Source organism: Oncorhynchus gorbuscha, linkage group LG01 (assembly GCF_021184085.1).
Source record: "Oncorhynchus gorbuscha isolate QuinsamMale2020 ecotype Even-year linkage group LG01, OgorEven_v1.0, whole genome shotgun sequence".
Classification (NCBI taxonomy): Eukaryota; Metazoa; Chordata; class Actinopteri; order Salmoniformes; family Salmonidae; genus Oncorhynchus; species Oncorhynchus gorbuscha.
In genome coordinates, this window is record NC_060173.1 from 66,670,377 (window position 1) to 66,693,279 (window position 22,903).

The following is a 22,903-nucleotide window of genomic DNA, read 5'->3' on the forward strand; positions in this document are numbered from 1 at the left end:
CCTCATTCTCCTAACTCACTCATTTACTCTTTTCACACCTGTCCCCTATTTTGCCCTCTGATTAGAGCCCCTATTTCTCCCCTTGTTTTCCGCTTCTGTCCTTGTCGGATCCTTGTATGATGTTCGCTGTTCTGTGTCCTGGTCTCGCCCTGTCGTGTTTTGTCTTCTTCAGATGCTGCGTGTCAGCAGGTGTCTTAGTCTGCTACGGTCGGTGTCTTCCCTAAGCAACCTGCAGTCTATGGTCGAGTCTCCAGTCAGTCCTCGCTACTACGAGTGGATTTAAGTTTTTCCTGTTTTGTTTTCTCCTTGTTATATCCAGGATTACTACTTTTGTCTTATACTGGAATAAAGACTCTGTTTTCGTTAAGTCGCTTTTGGGTCCTCATTCCCCAGCATAACAGTTCCTCTCTAAGTTTTACAGGAATGAGATTCTGAATATAGACCACAACACCACCCCTGTTGGCATTTCTGTATTTTCGGTAGATGTTATAGCCAGGTATTGCCATCACTGTATCATCAAAGGTATTATCTAAGTGAGTTTCAGAGCCAGTCAGAATATAGATGTCACCTGTTACAAGAACGTTATTGACTATTTCTAGCACTTTTCTGGGTTGCTTAATTGTTTTTAATGCTTTACTGGGAAGCTTATCAGCAGTAGACTTGCTCATGTTATTTATATTGGAGCTGATAGTGCAGGGTGAGCTGCACACAGTGGACTTCCTACTAAGGCACACCACCTCAGTGCTAACATTGTAACTCTGGCTCATAGGCACATGAGTACTGCATAAAATAGCTGTAAGATAAACAGAGGTATCCGGTGCAATTGGGGGCACATAAATTAAGTTACTTACATTGTGTCTGCCAACGCCCCTCAGATAACGTACATTTGATGCAGCATTATGACAACTCATTGTCACAATGGTGGGGATTAACTTGTTGATCTTGGGTCATTGAGAAGTCATTGTCTTAAACTTAAATCTTTGAACATACAGTTCCTCACAAAAATATCAGACACACACACACAACACACATTAGGGTCCAATGGAGGGGCAACAGGATGCAAGAGGGTGCTGTAGGGTCTCAGAGCGGCGCAGGTTCACAAACTCTGTCTCCTGCCACTCTGTCAGACCGCTTTGATGCTCACTCGTACACCTCTTCACCCTGTGGGCTGAGAGAGAGAGGGATCACACACACACCGCATCCTTCTATATGCCACTCAGCACTTCCACAGCCAGTGTTAGTTACCACAACCACAACATCACACCTGTTCTTATGTCTAGGTAATGAGAAAATAGGGAAAAAATGAAAATGTCTGATTATTTCTGGTTCAGTGAACGATGACAACCGAGCTCGCTGCCCAGATTTACATAATTAGAAAGAGGAGATTCTCTTGATTAAAATGGCATCCACTGAGGAAGTACAGCTCCCGCTCAGCCCAGTCAAAACTGTTCGCTGCCCTGGCCCCCCAATGGTGGAACAAACTCCCTCACGACGCCAGGACAGCGGAGTCAATCACCACCTTCCGGAGACACCTGAAACCCCACCTCTTTAAGGAATACCTAGGATAGGATAAGTAATCCCTCTCACCCCCCCCCTAAGTTTTAGATGCACTATTGTTAACGGACTGTCCCACTGGATGTCATAAGGTGAATGCACCAATTTGTAAGTCGCTCTGGATAAGAGCGTCTGCTAAATGACTTAAATGTATGTAAATGTAATGTAAATGCATCCGGCCTCCCGGGTGGCACAGTGGTTAAGGGCGCTGTACTGCAGCGCCAGCTGTGCTACCAGAGACTCTGGGTTTGCGCCCAAGCTCTGGAGGGTTTGGCCAGTAGGGAAATCCTTGTCTCATCGCGCACCAGCGACTCCTGTGGTGGGCCGGGCGCAGTGCGCGCTAACCAAGGTTGCCAGGTGCACAGTGTTTCCTCCGACACATTGGTGCGGCTGGCTTCCGGGTTGGATGGCGCTGTGTTAAGAAGCAGTGCGGCTTGGTTGGGTTGTGTATCGGAGGACGCATGACTTTCAACCTTTGTCTCTCCCGAGCCCGTACGGGAGTTGTAAGCGATGAGACAAGATAGTAGCTACTAAACAATTGGATACCACGAAATTGGGGAGAAAAAGGGGTAAAAAAAAAAATTAAGAAAGAAAAAAAAGAAAATGGCATCCGACTTTAAAAAATCTAAATATACACATTGCGAGATATTTGCCGAAATAGACAGACATGCATAAACTATGGCAAGCAGCTGGTAAATATGGTCATATTATGAAACTGGGCTCCACGGCGGATGCAATGAACTAGTTTTTAATCAGAAAAAAGCATTGTTAAAAATGGCAAATGGATGGCAAATGTTTTACTTTTCAACATGGACAAAACAGAAATGCGTGTGAAGCAAACAGCTGGAAGCCAGGCCTTCTCCTATAGAGCTGAATTTCTATGGAATTGTCTGCCTATCCATGTGAGAGACGCAGACTCGGTCTGGACTCATCTCTTCAGTAGGTCCTATGATTGAGTGTAGTCAGACCAGGGAGTGCCAAGCTGAAAGGCAAGGCACTGGAGCAAGGAACCGCCCTTTCTGTCTCTGCCTGGCCGGCTCCCCACTCTCCACTGGGATTCTCTGACTCTATTACGGGGGCTGAGTCACTGGCTTACGAGTGCTCTTCCATGCCGTCCCTAGGAGCGATGCGTCTCTTGAGTGGGTTGAGTCACTGACGTGATCTTCCTGTCTGGTTTTGCACTCCCTTGGGCTTGTGCGGTGGAGGAGATCTTAATGGTCTGTACTCAGCCTTGTCTCAGGGTAGTAAGTTGGTGGTCTGATAATATCCCTCTAATGGTGTGGGGGCTGTGCTTTGGTAATGTGGGTGGGGTTATATCCTGCCTGGTTTGCCCTGTCCGGGGGCCACAGTATCCCCAGACCTCCCCCTGTCTCAGCCTCCAGTATCTATGCTACAATAGTCTATGTGCTGAGGGGCTAGAGTTATGGTTGATGTAATTCTCCTGTCTTATATGGAGTCCTATGGAACCTTATCTACGGCTATGGAACCCTGACCTGTTCACCGGACGTGCTACCTTGTCCTCAACTTTCTCTCTCTCTCTCTCTCTCTCTACCGCACCTGTTGTGTTGACCTCTGAATGTTTGGCTTTGAAAAGCCAACTTACATTTACTCCTAAGACCTGTTGCACTGACCTACTGACCTACAACCACTGTGATTATTATTTCACCCGGCTGGTCATCTAGGAACTTTTGAACATCTTGAAGAACGATCTGGCCTTAATAGCCATGTACTCTTATAATCTCCACCCGGCATAGCCAGATGGACTGGCCACCCACCAGAGCCTGGTTCCCCTCTAGGTGATTTCCTAGCCACCGTGCTTCTTCATCTGCATTGCTTGCTGTTTGTGGTTTATTCTTGGTATCTGTAAAGCACTTTGTGACATCTGCTGATGTAAAAAGGGCTTTATAAATACATGTGATATGTCTCACCAAGCATTGTTGCTTACTCACTTTTCTGTATCGACCATATTGTTCCATTATAAGAAATATGAACAATATATGCTTGTCTATCTGCTGCCCTCTAGTGGTCTATCTTCAGAGATACAAATTCAAAGCTGTCACAATTATGAATATCAAAGAACATAAATTGAGAAATATTTTCACACCTAGAGTGCCTGACTACTTACCAATAGCCAGCATCAGTTCACTGACTTGATTCCCTGACTTGGCCGAGGTCTCCATAAAAAGCAAGCCTCTGTCAACGGCAAGACTATGCCCTTCCTATGAAATGAATAGAGAGGATCAAGCATTAATCAAATATGAGTGGTACATTGCACTGCTGTCATGTGGTGACCAATGTGAAAGTACAGTACAATGTGTATGTGTGTGTGTGGTGGGGGAAGGGATGTCTATGTCAGATTGATCATCATATAGGAGTACCGTTAATATCCACATGGGACATTGTGTATGTATGACTGAGTCTCCCTACAACCTGGGTGAATGTGTTTGTTTGCTGTAATATGTACAGTGTATGTGGTGAGTTATAGGGGCTGGTGCAAGTGTGACTATGCATGAGTGTGTATTTGTGTGTGTTGTTTGTATACAGTGAGTACAGTACCTGTAATGTCACCTGGCGCAGCTCTGAAAGATCCCCCTTGTTTCCTACTAGTACCATCACGGTGGAAGCCGGAATATAGTGCTTCTCCAGCTCCCGAAGCCACATCTGGGCCCTTATGAAGCTCTCCTAAACACACACACTGTGAGTGACAGAGGTATTGGGACAGTGACACATTTGTTGTTGTTTTGGCTCTGTACTGCAGCATTTACACTACCGGTGAAAAGTTTTAGAACACCTACTCATTCAAGGGTTTTTCTTTATTTGTACTATTGTCTACATTGTAGAATACAAGGGAAGACATCAAAACTATTAAATACCACATATGGAATCATGTAGTAACTAAAAAATATATTTTATATTTGAGATTCTTCGAATAGCCACCCTTTTGCCTTGATGACAGCTTTGCAAACTCTTGGCGTTCAATCAGCTTCCACCAGTCATGAAGAAGTTCCCACATATACTGAGCACTTGTTGACTGCTTTTCCTTCACTCTGTGGTCCATCTAAACCCAAACCATCTCAATTTGGTTGAGGTCGGGGTATTGTGGTCATCTGATGCAGCACTCCATCACTTTCCTTTTTGGTCAAATAGCCTTTACACAGCCTGGAGGTGTGTTGGGTCATTGTCCTGTTGAAAAACAAATTATATTCCCACTAAGCCCAAACCAGATGGAATGGCGTATTGCTGCAGAATGTTGTGGTAGCCATGCTGGTTAAGTGTCCCTTGAACCACAGACAGTTTCACCAGCAAAGCACCCCCACACCATAACACCTCCTTCTCCATGCTTCATGGTGGGAAATACACATGCAGAGATCATCCGTTCACCCACACAGCGTCTCACAAAGACAGCGGTTGGAACCAAAAATCTCAAATTTGGAGATTTCCACAACAAATTTCCACCAGTCTAATGTCCATTGCTTATGTTTCATGAACCAAACAAGTCTCTTCATCTTATTTGTGTCCTTTAGTAGTGGTTTCTTTGCAGCAATTCAACCACGAAGGCCTGAATCACACAGTCTCATCTGAACAGTTGATGTTGAGATGTGTCTGTTACCTGAACTCTGTGAAGTATTTATTTGGGCTGCAATTCCTGAGGCTGGTAACTCTAATGAACTTATCCTTTGCAGCAGAGGTAACTCTGGGTCTTCTATTCCTGTGGCGGTCCTCATGAAAGACAGTTTCATCATAGCGCTTGATTGTTTTTGCAACTGCACTTGAAGAAACGTTAAAAGTTCTTGACATTTGCTGTATTGACTGACCTTCATGTCTTAAAGTAATGATGGACTGTTGTTTCACTTTGCTTATTTGAGCTGTTCTTGCCATAATATGGACTTGGTCTTTTACCAAATAGAGCTATCTTCTGTATACAACCCTACCTTGTCAGAACACAACTGATGGGCTCAAACTTATTAAGGAAAGAAATTCCATAAATGAACTTTTAACAAGGCACACCTGTTAATTGAAATGCATTCCAGGGCATTACCTCATGAAGCTGGTTGAGAGAATGCCAAGAGTGTCCAAAACTGTCATCAAGGGAAAGGGTGGCTATTTGAATTCAAATATTAAATATATTTTGATTTGTTGAACACTTTTTTAGTTTACAACATGATTCCATATGTGTTATTTCATAGTTTTGATGTCTTCCCTTGTATTCTACAATGTAGAAAATAGTAAAAAAAAAAAAAAAAACCTAGAATGAGTAGGCGTTCTTAAACTTTTGACCGGTAGTGTGTATAATGACTATGAGGGGCAGACTGTCAGCTTTAATATGAGGGTATTTTCATCCATATCGGGTGAACCGTTTCAGAATTACAGCACATTCTGTACAATGTCCCCTTATTTTATGGGAACAAAAGTATTGGGACAAAATCACTTGTGTGTATTAAAGCAGTCAAAAGTTTAGTATTTGGTCCCATATTTCTAGCACACAATGATTTTGTGGCTCTACAAACTTGTTAGATGCATTAGCTATTTGTTTTGGTTGTATTTCAGATTATGTTGTGCCCAAAACAAATAAATAATGTATTGTGTAATTTTGCAGTCACCTTTAGTGTAAATATAAATATAATATATTTCTAAACACTTCTCATTAATGTGGATGCTACCATGGTTAAGGACAGTTCTACATTTATCATGAATAATGATGAGTGAAAAAGTTACAGTTTGTGTTTGTGTGTTTGCATTTGTGTGTTAGTTTTACTCGTTTGCTGATATCGTACACCACCAGGGCTGCATGGGCTCCTCTGTAGTACAGCGGGGTAACACTGTGATATTTCTCCTGTCCCGCCGTGTCCCAGATCTCAAAGTGAAATGTGACATCACTCAGACACACCACCTGGGTGAAGTAGGCACCTGGGGGGACAGAATATACTGTGACACCAGGTAGAATGAAGACATACAGTAACCTACCCTAACAGGCAACATTCTTCAACTCGATCCCTGAGGTTAAGCACAATGACATACTACAATGTTACTCAAACTTTAATCCACATCCCTAATGCTAAATGAGAGTGGCCAGTTTGCCAACCTTGTGAAAAAAATACAGTGGGGCAAAAAAAGGATTTAATCAGCCACCAATTGTGCAAGTTCTCCCACTTAAAAAGATGAGGCCTGTAATTTTCATCATAGGTACACTTCAACTATGACAGACAAAATGAGAAAAAAAATCCCGAAAATCACATTGTAGGACTTTTTAAGAATTTATTTGCAAATTATGGTGGAAAATAATTATTCTCCTCTAGAGCAGTGATGTTTTGGGGCTGTTGCTGGGCAACATGGACTTTCAACTCTCTCCAAAGATTTTCTATGGGGTTGAGATCTGGAGACTGGCTAGACCACTCCAGGACCTTGAAATGCTTCTTACAAAGCCACTCCTTCGTTGCCCGGGCGGTGTGTTTGGGATCATTGTCATGCTGAAAGACCCAGCCACGTTTCATCGTCAATGGAAGCAGGTTTTCACGAAACATGGCCCCATTCATTCTTTCCTTTACACGGATCAGTCGTCCTGGTCCCTTTGCAGAAAAACAGCCACAAAGCATGATGTTTCCACACCCATACTTCACAGTAGGTATGGTGTTCTTTGGATGCAACTCAGCATTCTTTGTCCTCCAAACACGACGAGTTTAATTTTTACCAAAACGTTATATTTTGGTTTCATCTGACCATATGACATTCTCCCAATCTTCTTCTGGATCACCCAAATGCTCTCTAGCAAACCTCCAGACGGGCCTAGACATGTACTGGCTTAAGCAGGGGGACACGTCTGGCACTGCAGGATCTGAGTCCCTGGCGGCGTAGTGTGTTACTGATGGTAGGCTTTGTTACTTTGGTCCCAGCTCTCTGCAGGTCATTCACTAGGTCCCCCCGTGTGGTTCTGGGAATTTTGCCCACCATTCTTGTGATCATTTTGACCCCACGGGGTGAGATCTTGCGTGGCGCCCCAGATCGAGGGAGATTATCAGTGGTCTTGTATGTCTTCCATTTCCTAATAATTGCTCACACAGTTGATTTCTTCAAACCAAGCTGCTTACCTATTGCAGATTCAGTAGAATACAGTGGAAAAGTCTATATACAGCATGTTCAAATGAGGTAGGATAAGAGATGTAAGGCAATAAATAGGCCAAGGTCGCAAAGTAATTACAATTTAGCAATGTAACACTGGGATAGTAGGGTGTGCAGAAGATTAATGTGCAAGTTGAGATACTGGGGTGCAAAGGAGCAAGATAAATAAATAAATACAGTATGGGGATGAGGTAGATTTGATGGGCTATTTACAGATGAGCTATGTACAGGTGCAGTGATCTGTGAGCTGCTCTGACAGCTGGTGAGGGAGATAAGTCTTTCCAGTTTCAGAGAGTTTTGTAGTTCGTTCCAGTCATTGGCAGCAGAGAACTGGAAGGAGAGAAAGGAAAGAATTGGTTTTGGGGGTGACCAGAGAGATATACCTGCTGGAGCGCGTGCCACATGAGGGTGCTGCTATGGTGACCAGTGAGCTGAGATAAGGGGGGACTTTACCTAGCAGGGTCTTGTAGATGACCTGGAGCCAGTGGGTTTGGCGATGAGTATGAAGAGAGGGCCAGCCAATGAGAGCATACAGGTTGCAGTGGTGGGTAGTATATGGGGCTTTGGTGACAAAACGGATGGCACTGTGATAGACTGCATCAAATTTATTGAGTAGGGTACTGGAGGCTATTTTGTAAATGACATCGCCAAAGTCGAGGATTGGTAGGATGGTCAGTTTTACAAGGTATGTTTGGCAGCATGAGTAAAGGATGCTTTGTTGCGAAATAGAAAGCCAATTCTAGATTTAATTTAGGATTGGAGATGTTTGATGTAAGTCCGGAAGGAGAGTTTACAGTCTAACCAGACACCTAGGTATTTGTAGTTGTCAACATATTCTATGTCAAAGTAGTGATGTTGGGCAGGTGGCGGTTAAGTTATCGTTTAGGACCTTGAGCGTGGCTGAGGTGCACCCATGACCAGCTCTGAAACCAGATTGCATAGCGGGGAAAGGTGTGGTGGGATTCAAAATGGTCGGTAATCTGTTTGTTGCCTTGGCTTTCGAAGACCTTAGAAAGGCAGGGTAGGATAGATATAGGTCTGTAGCAGTTTGGGTCAAGAGTGTGTCCCCCTTTGAAGAGGGGGATGACCGCAGCTGCTTTCCAATCTTTGGGAATCTCAGACAACATGAAAGAGAGGTTGAACAGGCTAGTAATAGGGGTTGCAACAATTTCGGGTGGTCTATAGCAAGCGGCAGCGGTGAGAGACTTGTTTCTGGGAAGGTGAATTTTAGGAAGTAAAGCTTGAATTGTTTTGGTACAGACCTGGAAAGGAAGATAGAAACTTGGAGGGTTCTATCTCTGCAGTAGATTACACGGCACCCCTTTGGCAGTTCTATCTTGGTGGAAAAGTTTATAGTTAGGGATGGAAATTTCAGGGTTTTTGGTTGTTTTCCTAAGCCAGGATTCAGACACGGCTAAGACATCCGGGTTGGCAGAATGTGCTAAAGCAGTGAATAATGTTAACATGCATGAAACCAAGGATTTTACGGTTACAGAAGTCAACAAATGAGAGCACCTGGGGAGTAGGAGTGGAGCTAGGCACTGCAGGTCCTGGATTAACCTCTACGTCACCAGAGGAACAGGGGAGAAGTAGGATAAGTGTACGGCTAAAGGCTATAAGAACTGGCCGTCTATCATGTTCGGAACAGAGAGTAAAGGGAGCAGGTTTCTGGGCACGATAGCATAGATTCAAGGCATAATGTACAGACAAAGGTATGGAAGGAAGAGAGTACATTGGAGGTAAACCTAGGCATTGAGTAATATATAGAGAGATATAGTCTCTAGAGATGTTTAAACCAGGTGATGTCATCGCATATGTGGGAGGTGGAACAACATGGTTGGTTAAGGCATATTGAGCAGGGCTAAAGGCTCTACGGTGAAATAAGACAGTAATCACTAACCAGTACAGTAATGGACAAGGCATATTGATATTAGGGAGAGGCATGCATAGCCAAGTGATTGTATGGGTCCAGTGAGTGGTTGGGCTGGCTGGGGACACGGCGATTCAGAAAGTTAGCAGGCCGGGGCTAGCAAGCTAGCATAAGGGCCTTAGAGGGACATCGCGATGGGGGAAAAGTCTGTTTTTGCCTCCTCGTGCGTTGACGTCTATAGACCAGTCGTGGAATTAGTAGGGTTCCAAGGAGCAGAGGGGTCCAAGTCCAATTGGCAAAATGGGTAGTGGTCAAAGAAACTGGCCGGTGGATCAGCTAACAGTCCAATATGCTATAGATAGCTAGCAGGCCACGGTTAGCAGAATGGGCCTTCACGGGGCGTCGAGCCTGAGGGGCCTGTTGGGATCTTCGTGCAGATTATGTTGGTATTCCAGTCGTGAAGGATCCGCAGGGTTCCGTGCCCCGTACCGGCAGTAGAAGGGGTGTGGATATTGTAGCCGAGGAGTGGGCTTCAGGATCCCAGGAGCCCTAGCCGGGAGATGGGTCTAGCATGGGCTAGCCCCAGTCTAGTTGGTGCTTGCTCCAGGGACGGAAACATTAGCCAGGAGTAGTCAACCCGGGTTGCGGTTAGCTAGCTGCCATGATCCAGATGAAAGGGTTCAGAGTTTGTGGTAAGAATCCGGGGATATGGAGAGAAAAATAGGTCCGGTATGCTCTGGTTTGAAAAGTGTTGTACGAACTGGTGAGAGCTTTCCGAGCTAAAGGTTAGCTGATGACCGCTAGCAGTGATTAGCTGACTGATAGCTGGTAGCTAGTTAGCTAGCTAGATTCAGTTGAGGTATTCCAGTTCGGGGGTAAATAGAAATACGTTACAAAAAAAAACAGATCCACACCACATTGGGTGAGGCGGGTTGCAGAGGAGAGTATTTTGAAGTTGAGGTTTAGGAAAAATATTAAAAAGAATGCGAAGAAAAATATATAAAAATATATATACACGAGACAAGACAAAGATGTCTGATGTCTGACTGCGAAGCCATCTTGTATTCAAATAACAACAGAGCAACAATGTTCTTGACAAAATATACCAGAGAGACAACTTAGCTTAGGGCTATGAAATAAGATACTACTATATGAAAAAACAAGCTCCTGAAAAACGCTAAAAGTGCACAGCTGAAATAACATGCCACAGAAGTATATACATACCTTTGGCACTAGGAGCATAATGCTGTAATAGCCATGCATATGATACCAATACACTTGTATCCACCCTAATACTACTAATGACACAGAATTATATCACGTATATGTGTACTCACAGCCTACGGTGGGTAAAGTGCCTTTAAACTCATCCTTGCTGAAACGTATTGCCAGACTGGACTTCCCCACCCCAGAGCTTCCCAACAGCACCATCTTCACCCGTATTGTCCTGGTGTCTCTTGTTGGAGTTGTTGGCCCAGGTGACCGGGGCCCTGTTGATTCCCTCCTTTGAGTTCTCTTCTCCATCCAGAGAGGAGGGACACCCACAGGATACTCCACGGTTGCTGGTACAGACAAAGCCAGCGGTCATAGAATCCAAATATGTGGTGTTGTAGTTTCAGCTTCAGAACTCACAAGTACACAAGACGGTTAAATCAATCATGTGAAACTAGTAAAATCTTACAGAATTATGAAGGTTAGTCCTCTAATTTATCTTGTTATAGGTGAAGATCAAACCAAAGTCCAACGTTGGATCGCAGACCACAATATAACTGACTCGTACACCCCTCACACCAGCTAGGCTGTAAAAGGGTAAAGCAAATAAAAATTCTGCTATCTGAAGAAACGGTAATTAAGAGGTCAAGATAAAGACAATACAAGTGCTAAAGCAAAAACAAGACTCATTTCCCCAGAGACAGAGAGCAGCTACAAGAGCAGTGTTGCAATTGTGATAAATATGGGATATGGCCTTTTTTTAAACTTTGCTTCTTTACTTTTACTTTTACTTCTTTACTTTGGTTTCTGCATAGGACACCAAAATAAAGGAATTGAAACTTAATCATGCTTTTCAAAATACCCACTGTCACGTGGGATGCTGGACTGGTGTTGAAATGCATCATACACATATAGCTTGACAATTACATTTATTTCAATGAGAAATACAAAAAACAAGAGAGTCATTTCACTGGCTACTACTTTATTGTTGATTATAATAAAACAACTTTAACACAACCATCATGTCCTGCAGGAATGCATGGCCTGATTTCTTATGTGGTTTGTTAAGAAAGATTTATGTAAAACCTAATAATATCTTGGCCTGAAGGACAATGTTTGGTATGCTGACCACAGCATTGCAAAATAAATGTACACATGCATGTTATTCAATCATTGCACCCACACTGCTCGCGCGCGTCAACGAACGTCCGGTAGCCAGGCACTAAACTTGCTTCTATTTGTGAAGTTTGATGCGCTGCAAGTCCAGCCTCTCCCATCTCCTCATTGGTTTTTAGGAGCATATACCCACGTGGGTGATTGAAGGATGAACTGAGGTCCACACTCCAGTCCAGTTGGTGGTGGTAATGCACCTTAAAGATAGTTGCCAACTACCATATAAAGTCCAAAGAAGAAGAAGACTGAAGGAGGAGAGATTGTGATTAGTTCCAGGTGCTGCAGGTTAGTGAGGGGCGGGGGGTTGTGAATAAATGCCTGGTGTTTCCCTGTGTCCAGCAGATGGTCGAGTTGGGGTCCTTGCTGGGTGGACGGATAGTCTATGGATCGGTCAAGATGGTGAATGGCGAGAAGGGGAGTGTGAGAGAGTCTTGGAGGTCGGAAATGGTGGGGAGAAGTGCGGACGAAATGGAGGAAATTTAGAAAGATTTGGTGAAGCTACAGCTGTGCTGGAATGAGAACAATATAGGTCTCAGTTCTGATGGTATGAAGCGGGAGGATGAGGGTCAAGGACCGCAATTGCCGATATTGGAAAGACATAGGAAGAAGAGAGATCATGATACAGAAAGCAGTGGAGCGTCGAGTAAAGAAAGCATGAAGAGGGCAAAGGTAGGAAGCAAGAGTAATGATGTGTTGGAGTGGAAAGTGGTGATAGTGTTTGAGACCACAGGGCCTCACTTACACCCTATCCGACTAACTAATGCCGTAGAGAAAGAGGCAAGTGAAGTGAAATTAGCTTGGTTCATTGGAAATGGTAGATTGTTAATATTGTGTGGTAGCCATGGAAAAGCTTAATGGGAAGAAGATTAAAAGCTGTGTCCCTGGTATTTATGCTAGTTTGAATGGAACGATCACTGGGGTCCCAATATATATGTTGACGGGTGATATTAAAGAAAATTTGAAGGGGGGCAGAGTGATTGAGGCCAAAAGGTTGATCAGAAGGAAAGTGGGTCAAAGAAGTGAAAACTTATCAGTGATGCTGAGGTTTGAGAAAAGTACAGATAGGATTCCTTAGTTTCATTGTTTGAGAATTTGGCCCGTATGCACTGTGTTGTTTTTAAATGCTAAAGAATGGGACATGCAGCTGCTCAGTGTAAAGGAAAGAAACGATGTGCCAAGTGTGGAGGGGAACATGATTATGGGGAATGTGGAAGCAATATGAGGCTTATTTTGGGGGAGAACACCTGCAGCATTTGGTGGATGCCAGGTACAGAGAAAGGATAGAGATGCTCAGAGATATAGGATCAGTCATGATGTATCATATGCAGAGGCCGTAAAACAGATTGGTAGAACTACAGTGCGGACTGATGGAGCTTACATTGACATACCTGTATTGGACCTACTATCAAGGCTAGTGCTTTTGATTGGTGCCGAAGGAGATGGCTGCCGTTTTACGATCCTGTAACCAATTGTGCATGTTTCTTTGCATTATTTGTAAAATATTTTGTACATAATGTTTCTGCCACCGTGTCTTATGATCGAAAAGAGCTTCTAGATATCAGGACAGAGATTACTCACCCCATACTGGAGGAATACTTTTTCTTCAACGACTCAGATGGGAAGGATTTACTTCAGATGCCAGACAAGGCCCTCATCCCTGTCATTCGCAGGAGAAAGAGACAGAGGTATCGAAGACGCAGGTCAGGCTTCCTTGTAAGAATCTGTCACCGAGAGGGTAATCTACCTTTACCATCGGTCCTATTAACCAATGTACAATCAATCGAAAATAAAATAGCCGAACTACGAGCAAGTATATCTTACCAACGGGACATTAAAAACTGTAATATCTTGTGTTTCACCGAGTTGTGGCTGACCGACGACATGATTAACATACAGCTGGCAGGTTTAACCTTTTTCGGCAGGATAGAACAGTGGCCTCTGGTTAGACAAGGAGTGATGGTCTATGTATATTTGTAAACAACAGCTGGTGCACAAAATCTAAGGAAGTCTCGAGGTTTTGCTCGCCTGAGGTAGAGTATCTCATGATAAGCTGTAGACCACACTATTTACCAATAGTTATTTTGTATTTTTCACAAACCGATGCTGGCACTAAGACCGCACTCATTGAGCTGTATACGGCCATAAACAAACAGGAAAACACTCATCCAGAGGCGGCGCTCCTAGTGTCTGGGGACTTTAATGCAGGGAAACTCAAATCCGTTTTACCTAATTCCTACCGGCATGTTAAATGTGCAACCAGAGGGAAAAAAAACTCTAGTCGTGTACAAAGCTCTCCCTCGCCCTCCATTTGGCAAATCTGACCATAATTCTATCCTCCTGATTCCTGCTTACAAGCAAACACTAAAGCAGGAAGCACCAGTGACTCTGTCAATAAGAAAGTGATAAGATGAAGCAGAGGCTAAGCTACAGGACTGTTTTGCTAGTACAGAGTGGAATATGTTCCGAGATTCTTCCGATGGCATTGAGGAGTACACCACATCAGTCACTGACTTCATCAATAAGTGCATCGATGATGTCGTCCCCACAGCGACCGTACGTACATACCCCAACCAGATACCATGGATTACAGGCAACATCCGCACTGAACTAAAGGGTAGAGCTGCCACTTTCAAGCAGAGGGACTCTAACCGTTAACTTATAGGAAATTCCGCTATGCCCTCCGACAAACCATAAAACAAGCAAAGCGTCAATATAGGACTAAAATTGAATCATACTACACTGGCACCGATGCTCGTCGGATGTGGTAGGGCTTGCAAACTATTACAGACTACAAAAGGAAGCACAGCTGCGAGCTGCCCTGTGACACGACCCTACCAACTGGCAAGTGTTTTCACTGACATTTTCAACCTGTCCCTGATTGAGTCTGTAATACCAACATGTTTCAAGCAGACGACCATAGTCCCTGTGCCCAAGAACACTAAGGTAACCTTCCTAAATGATGACCGACTCGTGACACTCAAGTCTGTAGTCATGAAGTGCTTTGAAAGGCTGGTCATGGCTCATATCAACCCCATTATCCCAGAATCCCTAGACCCACTCCAATTTGAATACCGCCCCAACGGATCCACAGATGATGCAATCATCTGTCCTTTCCCACCTGGACAAAAGGAACACCTATGTGAGAAGGCTATTCTTTGACTACAGCTCAGCGTTGAACACCATAGTGCCCTCAAAGCTCATCACTAAGCAAAGGACCCTGGGACTAAACACCTCCCTCTGCAGCTGGATCCTGGACTTCCTGATGGGCCGCCCCAGGTGGTAAGGGTAGGTAACAACACATCCGCCACACTGATCCTCAACACGGGGGCCCCTCAGGGGTGCGTGCTCAGTCCCCTCTTGCACTCCCTGTTCACCCACGACTGCATGGCCAGGCATGACTCCAACACCATCATTAAGTTTGCAGACGACACAACAGTGGTACCGACAATGATGAGACAGCCTATAGTGAGGAGGTCAGAGATCTTGCCATGTGCTGCCAGGACAACAACCTCTCCCGCAACGTGATCAAGACAAAGGAGATGATTGTGGACTACAGGAAAAGGAGGACCGAGCACGCCCCCATTCTCATCGACGGGGCTGCAGTGGCGCAGGTTGAAAGCTTCAAGTTCCTTGGTGTCCACATCACCAACAAACTAACATGGTCCAAGCACACCAAGACAGTTGTGAAGAGGGTACGACAAGCTATTCCCCCTCAGGAGACAGAACATATTTGGCATGGGTCCTTAGATCCTCAAACGGTTCTACAGCTGCATCATCAAGAGCATCCTGACTGGTTGCATCACTGCCTGGTATGGCAACTGCTTGGCCTCCAACCGCAAGGCACTACAGAAGGTAGTGCGTAAGGCCCAGTACATCAGTGGGGCCAAGCTTCCTGCCATCCAGGACCTCTATACTAGGCGGTGTCAGAGGAAGGCCCTAAAAATGGTCATACTTCAGACACTCTAGTCATGTACTGTTCTCTCTGCTACTGCTCGGCAAGCGGCACCGGGGCACCAAGTCTATGTCCAAAATGCTTCTTAACCGTGTCTACCCCCAAGCAATAAGACTCCTAAACAGCTAATCAAAGGGCTACCCAGATCCCTCTTTTACACTGCTGCTACTCTCTGTTTATTATCTATGCATAGTCACTTTAACTCTACCTACATGTACATGTTACCTCAATGACCTCGACAAACCGGTGCCCCCGCACATTGACTCTGTACCAGTACCCCCTGTATATACATGACTGTAAGTCGCTTTGGATAAAAGCGTCTGCTAAATGGCATATATTATTATTATTATTATATAGACTCACTTTTGTTATGTTACTCCAGCTGTTTAAATATTTGTTACTTTATTTAAAAAAATGTACGTCTGTTTTTTACTTAACATATTTTTCCTTTAACTTCTTAAAGCATTGTTGGTTAAGGGCTTGTAGTAAGTAAGTATTTCACTCTAAGGTCTACTGTTGTATTCGGCGCATGTGACAAATAAAATTTGATATGATTTGATTGTCCTGGCATGGTTTTGAGGCCTGTTCAGAAATCTTATGCTCATAAATGTGCAGTGTCAAATGACACTTTGATAATGAATAACGTTGATTTCATGGCTTTTATTGGTAAGGTTATCAATACGACTCGGGTTGTGGAAAGCAGAAATGCCAGGTTGAAGGTTATTGTGGAGACGGTAAAATAAATATTTGGGGTATCAGATGTTACTGTTGAAATGGTTGTTGACATGCTGAACAGAGTGGACTTTAACCTTTGCCAAATGTTCTAAACAGCGCTTTGTTCAGGAGTACAAGGGTGAATTGACATAATTGCATACCAGCGTTTCACAGAGTCGGCGTTCCCTAACGGAAATATGCAATTAATACTAGAACGCAGCAATAGGATCTCGCTAGCTCGTGATTGGCTCTGCACACCTCCTTGCCTACTCTGCCCACTGATTCATTTAATCCTGTTGGAAACGACAGGCTGTGGTCTATCTTGGTTTAGTTATCTTTGGTTTAGTTGTATTCGGTTATTTATTTGAAGACTTCGTTAAACAAGGTAATGTAGCGGATACACCTTCTCCCTGTCACAATTGGAACATCAAAACCAGTACACTATAAAATGACTGTTTTTTGTTTATTGCTAAACGATTAAGAATGGTCAACCCTGTAGTCTCCCTAGTCGAGATATCTCTCAGGTTCCTTGCAAGACATGTGGCTAACACCAGAGGGAGTCATTGCTTGTATGCCAAGTAGAGTTATCATTTTTTGAGAGGTTTCCAAGTTTGAGGACACCCAGGACAGTAGCTAGGTTTCCATCCAATTGGCGACACATTTTAATGCGAATATTGAAACATTCGCATTAAGAAAATGTGAATTCTCACCAGTGGTGTTTCAGCCTAATTCATTTATTGCGGATACAAATCAGTGCGTGACGACTGTGCACACTAAATGTAGTTTTTCGCACAAGTGTACCGAATAAAACGTTTTTTTTAAATCGCATTTTCAACTCTACGGATAGCTCTAGCAAACAGCTCGCAAATAGAGTAAGTACAGTGTAGGTAGGCTGTGCAGGTAGTTTAGTCTGCATTATGAGATTATTTTGGATAAGAGCAAGAATATTTTTCTTTGTCAAACGGTAGTCAAAGCATCGATCATTGTCACCCGGATAAGACCCTCGATATTTATTGGAAAGTAGCATCAAGCTCATCATTGTGCACTTTCACCGTCTGGGAAGTTAATCATAATTGATTTCATCTCTAGTCTAATAAACGGCATGGTTTACCGAGTCGTAGTAGGATGACCGAACACCATATCATCACCGTGTCTCCCAAGTTTACTTCGATATGTTATCAATATTTGTGCAAAAAAAGCGTTTCCACCGGAATTTCTTGAACAATTAATTTTACCAACACAAAAAGATCCCACCATGTCGAACGAACAAATGATAAAATTGTACCGAAACTTCCTCTTTCCGTCGCAGCTGTCATTTTGTTTTTATAGGTATGATAAAAAGGCATGATGGGTATGATTATTATTGTCATAAAAACTGGGTGAAACGTGGTTAATGTTCCGGGTTCCAATAACTTTAACTACACTTCTCAATATGTTATTGTCTGGGTATTATCACGTCTATGATCAAGACAATGAGTTTATCAGACTTCCTATAGGTAACACGGATCAACATTTAGGCAACAGTTTGGCTTATGGAGCAACAACCATGACTCAATAGAATTTAAATTACCATAATATTACCAACCATATTTGGAAGTTTATTGCTAGTCTACAATCTGAATATTATACTACTTGGAAAGCACATGATATAATTCCAAGAAAATACAAATACCCCAATCACGTTGATACTTCATAGGAACTTAATTGAATGAACATGGAGGGAAAGGGTAATGTTCTACAGAACATATATTATGTCCAGTTTTTTTAAATATATGTGGATCAAATATAATATTGTTGTGAAATATGCAGATCTATTAGTCATAGTCTACGCCTTTAAGAAGAAGCCTACAAGATAAGGTTTCTGTTTTTAGCTCTTACCACTCATCATTAAAAATAGCGGAGAGGGTGTGAGAGAGTGCGGTTGGAGAAGGCTGCGTGAGCCCCGTATTTCGATCATGTCCTCATCCGGGACCGACTCAACTTTAGGATACTTTGACAGCATCGTGGCTCCTTCCAAGCGTGTTCACCAAGTTTTTTTTTTTTTTGATTGTATTTTTATGTAATATCTTTTTATTACATAGGCTATAAAATCATTTTGATTCCATATCTGAATAGATGTATTGTCAGTCAACGTATCTTTATGAAGCACTCAACTATTTGTGAATTCTTCTGGGAAGAACAGGTGTTAAAAATCTGCGGATTCAATACAAACGAAGGCAAACATTTGTCACAAAGTTGCAATTTAGCGTTTGGATAGGAACAACACAGGAAGAGGTCTTGAAGACGGATGTAACTCCATGATCAATGTCGCGCGCGGTAACGAATTTATGATTCGACAAATGTTGCTCCCAACATTGTGACAGTAGTACTTTCCTCGACGTGCTTTGGATTTGTCTTCTACGTTCAACGAATTGGACCAGTAGCCTAATTATCGGTCAGAAACCAAGACATGGGGACTCAGGGCACCGGACGAAAAAGAAACCCCAATAAGGACAGGTCGACGGCCGAGGATGATGCCCTTAATCTCATATCAAGAGAGGTACGTACGTATTTTAGATGAGAACCATACGAAAGTACTTTGCACTTCCATTCAACTTCCACTACTCAGTATTTCTATAATTACACCCTCATTTTGTTCCCTTCATTTCTCCCAGCGGCAGAAATATAAATTTTTGACACAATAAGCGCACGAGGAAATAAAGTATAGCTCACTGGACCCCAAAAGTGAAAATGTCATTTTCATACTATATTAGTTTGCTTTTCTCTAGCAGTCTAGACAAATTATAGGTTTGTAAATTTACATTTCATTGTTGCTTTGGTTGCAAATTTAAATTGTGCCTGTTCCGTGCCAGACACGTGCCCAACACAAAGAACAAATTGTGTGTCAATTACTAATTCATTGGCTAACTCACTGTATAGTTTTAATCCTACTTTGTGTGCACAAAAGCACTGATGTATATATTTCCCTTGATTAATGTAGACTAGGTTACATGTTCTTGGAGCAGGTGGCAATGATCACATTTATCCTGTTTGTGGCCATGTAGCACTAACTTCTTATTTCACTTTCATTTTGTATTACATGTGCTAACCTGCAATAATCCCTTCCCAGTATGGTTTAGTCTTGGCAGCAGTGATATGCTGTTGGTTCTCTGACAGGTGCTGAAGTCGTGCCTTACTCATGTTGTGACTGGCACACTCACTCTTCCTGGTGGACCCGCACTTCCTGTCTCTTTGTGTTAAATTCAAAAGAAACTGGTGATCTTGATGCTAAACAGATTAAACCCTGATGAAGTACTATTGAGACTAAAATCGTTTGTAATAGATCCATTATATCTGTGGAGCATCAAGATCTCCAGTGTGCTGGAATTTCTTTTCAATTTAGCAGAACATTTTCTCCATGCACTGTAATAAGATAGGTGTGTGATCTATAGGCCTATGTTTTTTTTAATCAGTCCCTTTGTTATCATACCTCAACTCTTTGTTTATTTTAAATGTACATTTTAATTCTTAAAGGCATGCGCCGGGACTTTGGCGAATTGTGTTTAACTATGTCATTATTTTTAAAACCTCTGGCTTTGGGCTGGATGTTTCAATGTGTAGTTAATACATGCATAATCTATGAGCAGAATTACTGTTTTACCTCAATTAGCCACTAAGTCCAGCAGTTAGCCTAGTGGTTAGAGCGTTGGGCCAGTAACCGAAAGGTTGCTATATCGAATCCCCAAGCTGACAAGGTAAAAATCTGTTGTTCTGCCCCTGAACAAGGCAGTTAACCCACTGTTCCCCGGTATGCCGTCATTGTAAATAAGAATTTGCTCTTAATTTAAAAAAATCTCTAGTTGGTACAAGAACTGTTCGTCGGTAGTTTCATGAAATCGGTTTCCATGGCTGACCAGCCGCACGCACACAAGCCTAAGATCACCATGCGCAATACCAAGTGTCAGCTGGAGTGGTATAAAGCTCGCTGCCATTGGACTCTGGAGCAGTGGTAAATGGCCAGCACATTATGAAACTAAGCCTACAAATATTTTGTCAGAGTCCATATATGACACAACGTGGGAAACATTTAATCAACAAAAGATTGCTGGTCCAAATCAAACCTTACCTGACGCCAAGGGCCTTTTGTATGCTTGATCATCTGGCATGTCTGCACCCAGCTCCGGCAATAGAATATTAGTGATTTAAAAAAAATATATATATATATATATATATATATATATCTTATATATATATAAATCTTTTGAACGTGTTATAGTTGGCTAGACCGACAACTGATGTTCCCTGATATGCATTTACCATGACAGATAGCTAGCGACTTTAGATTTCATGAACCACCCAACCATTTGATAGATCAGTCTAGTTTTCTCTGACATGAGTATCAATAGCATCCTAGCTACATGTTTGGTACAATTATGGCTGGATGAACCTTCCTCTATGACTGGCTTGTGTGAGTGAGAGGGCTAGCTACACTACATGACCAAAAGTATGTGGACACCTGCTCGTCAAACATCTCATTCTAAAATCATGGATGTTAATATGTAGTTGGTCCACCCTTTGCTGCTATACCAGCCTCCACTCTTCTGGGAAGGCTTTCCACTAGATGTTGGAACATTGTTGCGAAGACTTGCTTCCATTTAATATAATAATAATAATATATGCCATTTAGCAGACGCTTTTATCCCACAAGCATTAGTTAGGTAAGTGCGTCAGCGCCGTTTTTGAAAAATTTGGAATTGTTTATTAATTATCCATTACTAAAGAGCCATAAGGATATAGTTTCACCTTATCTGATTTTATCCATAAGGCCTATGTTATGTCCATATCAGGCATATAATACTCCAAATGGGAAAAATGTCCACTTGTCGCATATGATCATAGGAAGTCAGGTTCTAAACCCAAAAGTCGGTGAATCATGTCCAAATGACCTATATAATGACCAAATGGTATATATCCGTATGTTAAGTTCTGAATCAGCCTAGAAGGTCTATTAATCATGTTTGATCATAAGTCAAAATTTCTCATTAGTGTTGATTACAGCCTGCCCATTTTGTGACAGTAAATCCCAATTCAAATATATTGGCAATGGACAGTGTCCAATTGTAGTATAACATGTTGAGACTGTCAATATATTATGGGTAATGGACACTGTCCATTTAGCAATATATTGCCAATGGGCCTTTATTCATAGTGTATCTTATCCCTTACACTTACTTGTTAATTTCAGCATGTCCATTTTGTAATGTGAAGTCCTTATATATTGGTAATGGACACTGTCCAATTGCAGAATAGCATGTTCACACTGGCAATGTATCATATGTGTAATGGACACTTTCCAATAGCAATATATTGGCAATACAATTGAAGTCGGAATTTACATACACTTAGGTTGGAGTTGTTAAAACTCATTTTTCAACCACTCCACAAATTTCTTGTTAACAAACTATAGTTTTGGCAAGTCAGTTAGGACATCGTCTGCTAAATGACTTAAATGTAAATGTAAATGACACAAGTCATTTTTCCAACAATTGTTTACAGACAGATTATTTCACTTATAATTCACTGTATCACAATTCCAATGGGCCAGAAGTGTACATACACTAAATTGACTGTGCCTTTAAACAGCTTGGAAAATTCCAGAAAATGATGTCATGGCTTTAGAAGCTTCTGATAGGCTAATTTACATCATTTGAGTCAATTGCAGGTGTACCTGTGGATGTATTTCAAGGCCTACCTTCCAACTCAGTGCCTCTTTGCTTGACATCATGGGAAAATCAAAATAAATCAGCCAAGACCTCCACAAGTCTGGAGACATCCACAAGTCTGGTTCATCCTTGGGAGCAATTTCCAAACGCCTGAAGGTACCACGTTCATCTGTACAAACAATAGTACGCAACTATAAGCACCATGGGACCATGCAGCCGTCATACCGCTCAGGAAGGAGACGCGTTGTGTCTCCGAGAGATGAACATACTTTGGTGCAAATCAATCCCAGAACAACAGCAAAGGACCCTGTGAAGATGCTGGAGGAAACCGGTACAAAAGTATCTATATCCATAGTGAAACGAGGTCTATATCGACATAACCTTAAAGGCCGATCAGCAAGGATGAAGCCACTGCTGCAAAACCGCCATAAAAAGCCAGACTGCGGTTTGCAACTGTACATGGGGAAAAATATTGTACTTTTTGGAGAAATGTCCTCTGGTCTGATGAAACAAAAATAGAACTGTTTGGCCATAATGACCATTGTTATGTTTGGAGAAAAAGGGGGAGGCTTGCAAGCCAAAGAACACCATCCCAACCGTGAAGCATGG

At 42.6% G+C, this 22,903-nt stretch overlaps 2 protein-coding genes across 22 annotated transcripts in view; one reads left to right on the top strand and one right to left on the bottom strand.

Annotated features, from left to right (window-relative positions):
* Nucleotides 1-271: 271 nt before the first annotated feature.
* On the bottom strand, nucleotides 272-17,870 carry LOC124041302 (ras-related protein Rab-17-like). Of its 4 annotated transcripts, XM_046358766.1 has the most exons (7): nucleotides 17,704-17,870; nucleotides 13,505-13,583; nucleotides 13,315-13,385; nucleotides 6,311-6,462; nucleotides 4,111-4,236; nucleotides 3,680-3,773; nucleotides 272-1,168 (listed from the first exon to the last, which is right to left on the bottom strand). In XM_046358766.1, the coding sequence occupies exons 2-7, from the start codon at nucleotides 13,507-13,509 to the stop codon at nucleotides 1,032-1,034; spliced, it is 585 nt and encodes a 194-aa protein (XP_046214722.1). In that variant the 5' UTR covers nucleotides 13,510-13,583; nucleotides 17,704-17,870; the 3' UTR covers nucleotides 272-1,031. The 4 variants fall into 4 exon arrangements, with proteins under 4 accessions (XP_046214722.1, XP_046214731.1, XP_046214711.1 ...); XM_046358775.1 differs by lacking the exon at nucleotides 17,704-17,870 and having other exon boundaries at nucleotides 13,505-13,745; XM_046358755.1 differs by lacking the exons at nucleotides 13,315-13,385; nucleotides 13,505-13,583; nucleotides 17,704-17,870 and adding exons at nucleotides 10,879-11,103; nucleotides 11,223-11,491.
* Nucleotides 17,871-18,463: 593 nt separating this feature from the next.
* Nucleotides 18,464-22,903, top strand: part of LOC124041228 (leucine-rich repeat flightless-interacting protein 2-like) — an 82,015-nt gene continuing 77,575 nt past the window's right edge. For 11 of the 18 annotated variants that reach the window (XM_046358614.1, XM_046358639.1, XM_046358589.1 and 8 more), the window contains exon 1: nucleotides 18,465-19,131. In XM_046358614.1, the coding sequence (XP_046214570.1) occupies nucleotides 19,042-19,131 (90 nt within the window). In that variant the 5' untranslated portion in view covers nucleotides 18,465-19,041. Of the gene's footprint in view, nucleotides 19,132-22,903 lie in introns of all 18 variants that reach the window. The other 7 variants (XM_046358738.1, XM_046358580.1, XM_046358631.1 and 4 more) reach the window with 2 other exon arrangements.

Coding starts and splice junctions, on each gene's coding strand:
- LOC124041302 (XM_046358755.1), bottom strand. CDS start 11,065: ATGGAGAAGAGAACTCAAAGGAGGGAATCAACAGGGCCCCGGTCACCT. Junction 4,237..6,310: donor TGTACGATATCAGCAAACGA/GTAAAACTAACA, acceptor GTGTGTGTTTAG/GAGAGCTTCATAAGGGCCCA. Junction 3,774..4,110: donor TGCGCCAGGTGACATTACAG/GTACTGTACTCA, acceptor TTCATTTCATAG/GAAGGGCATAGTCTTGCCGT.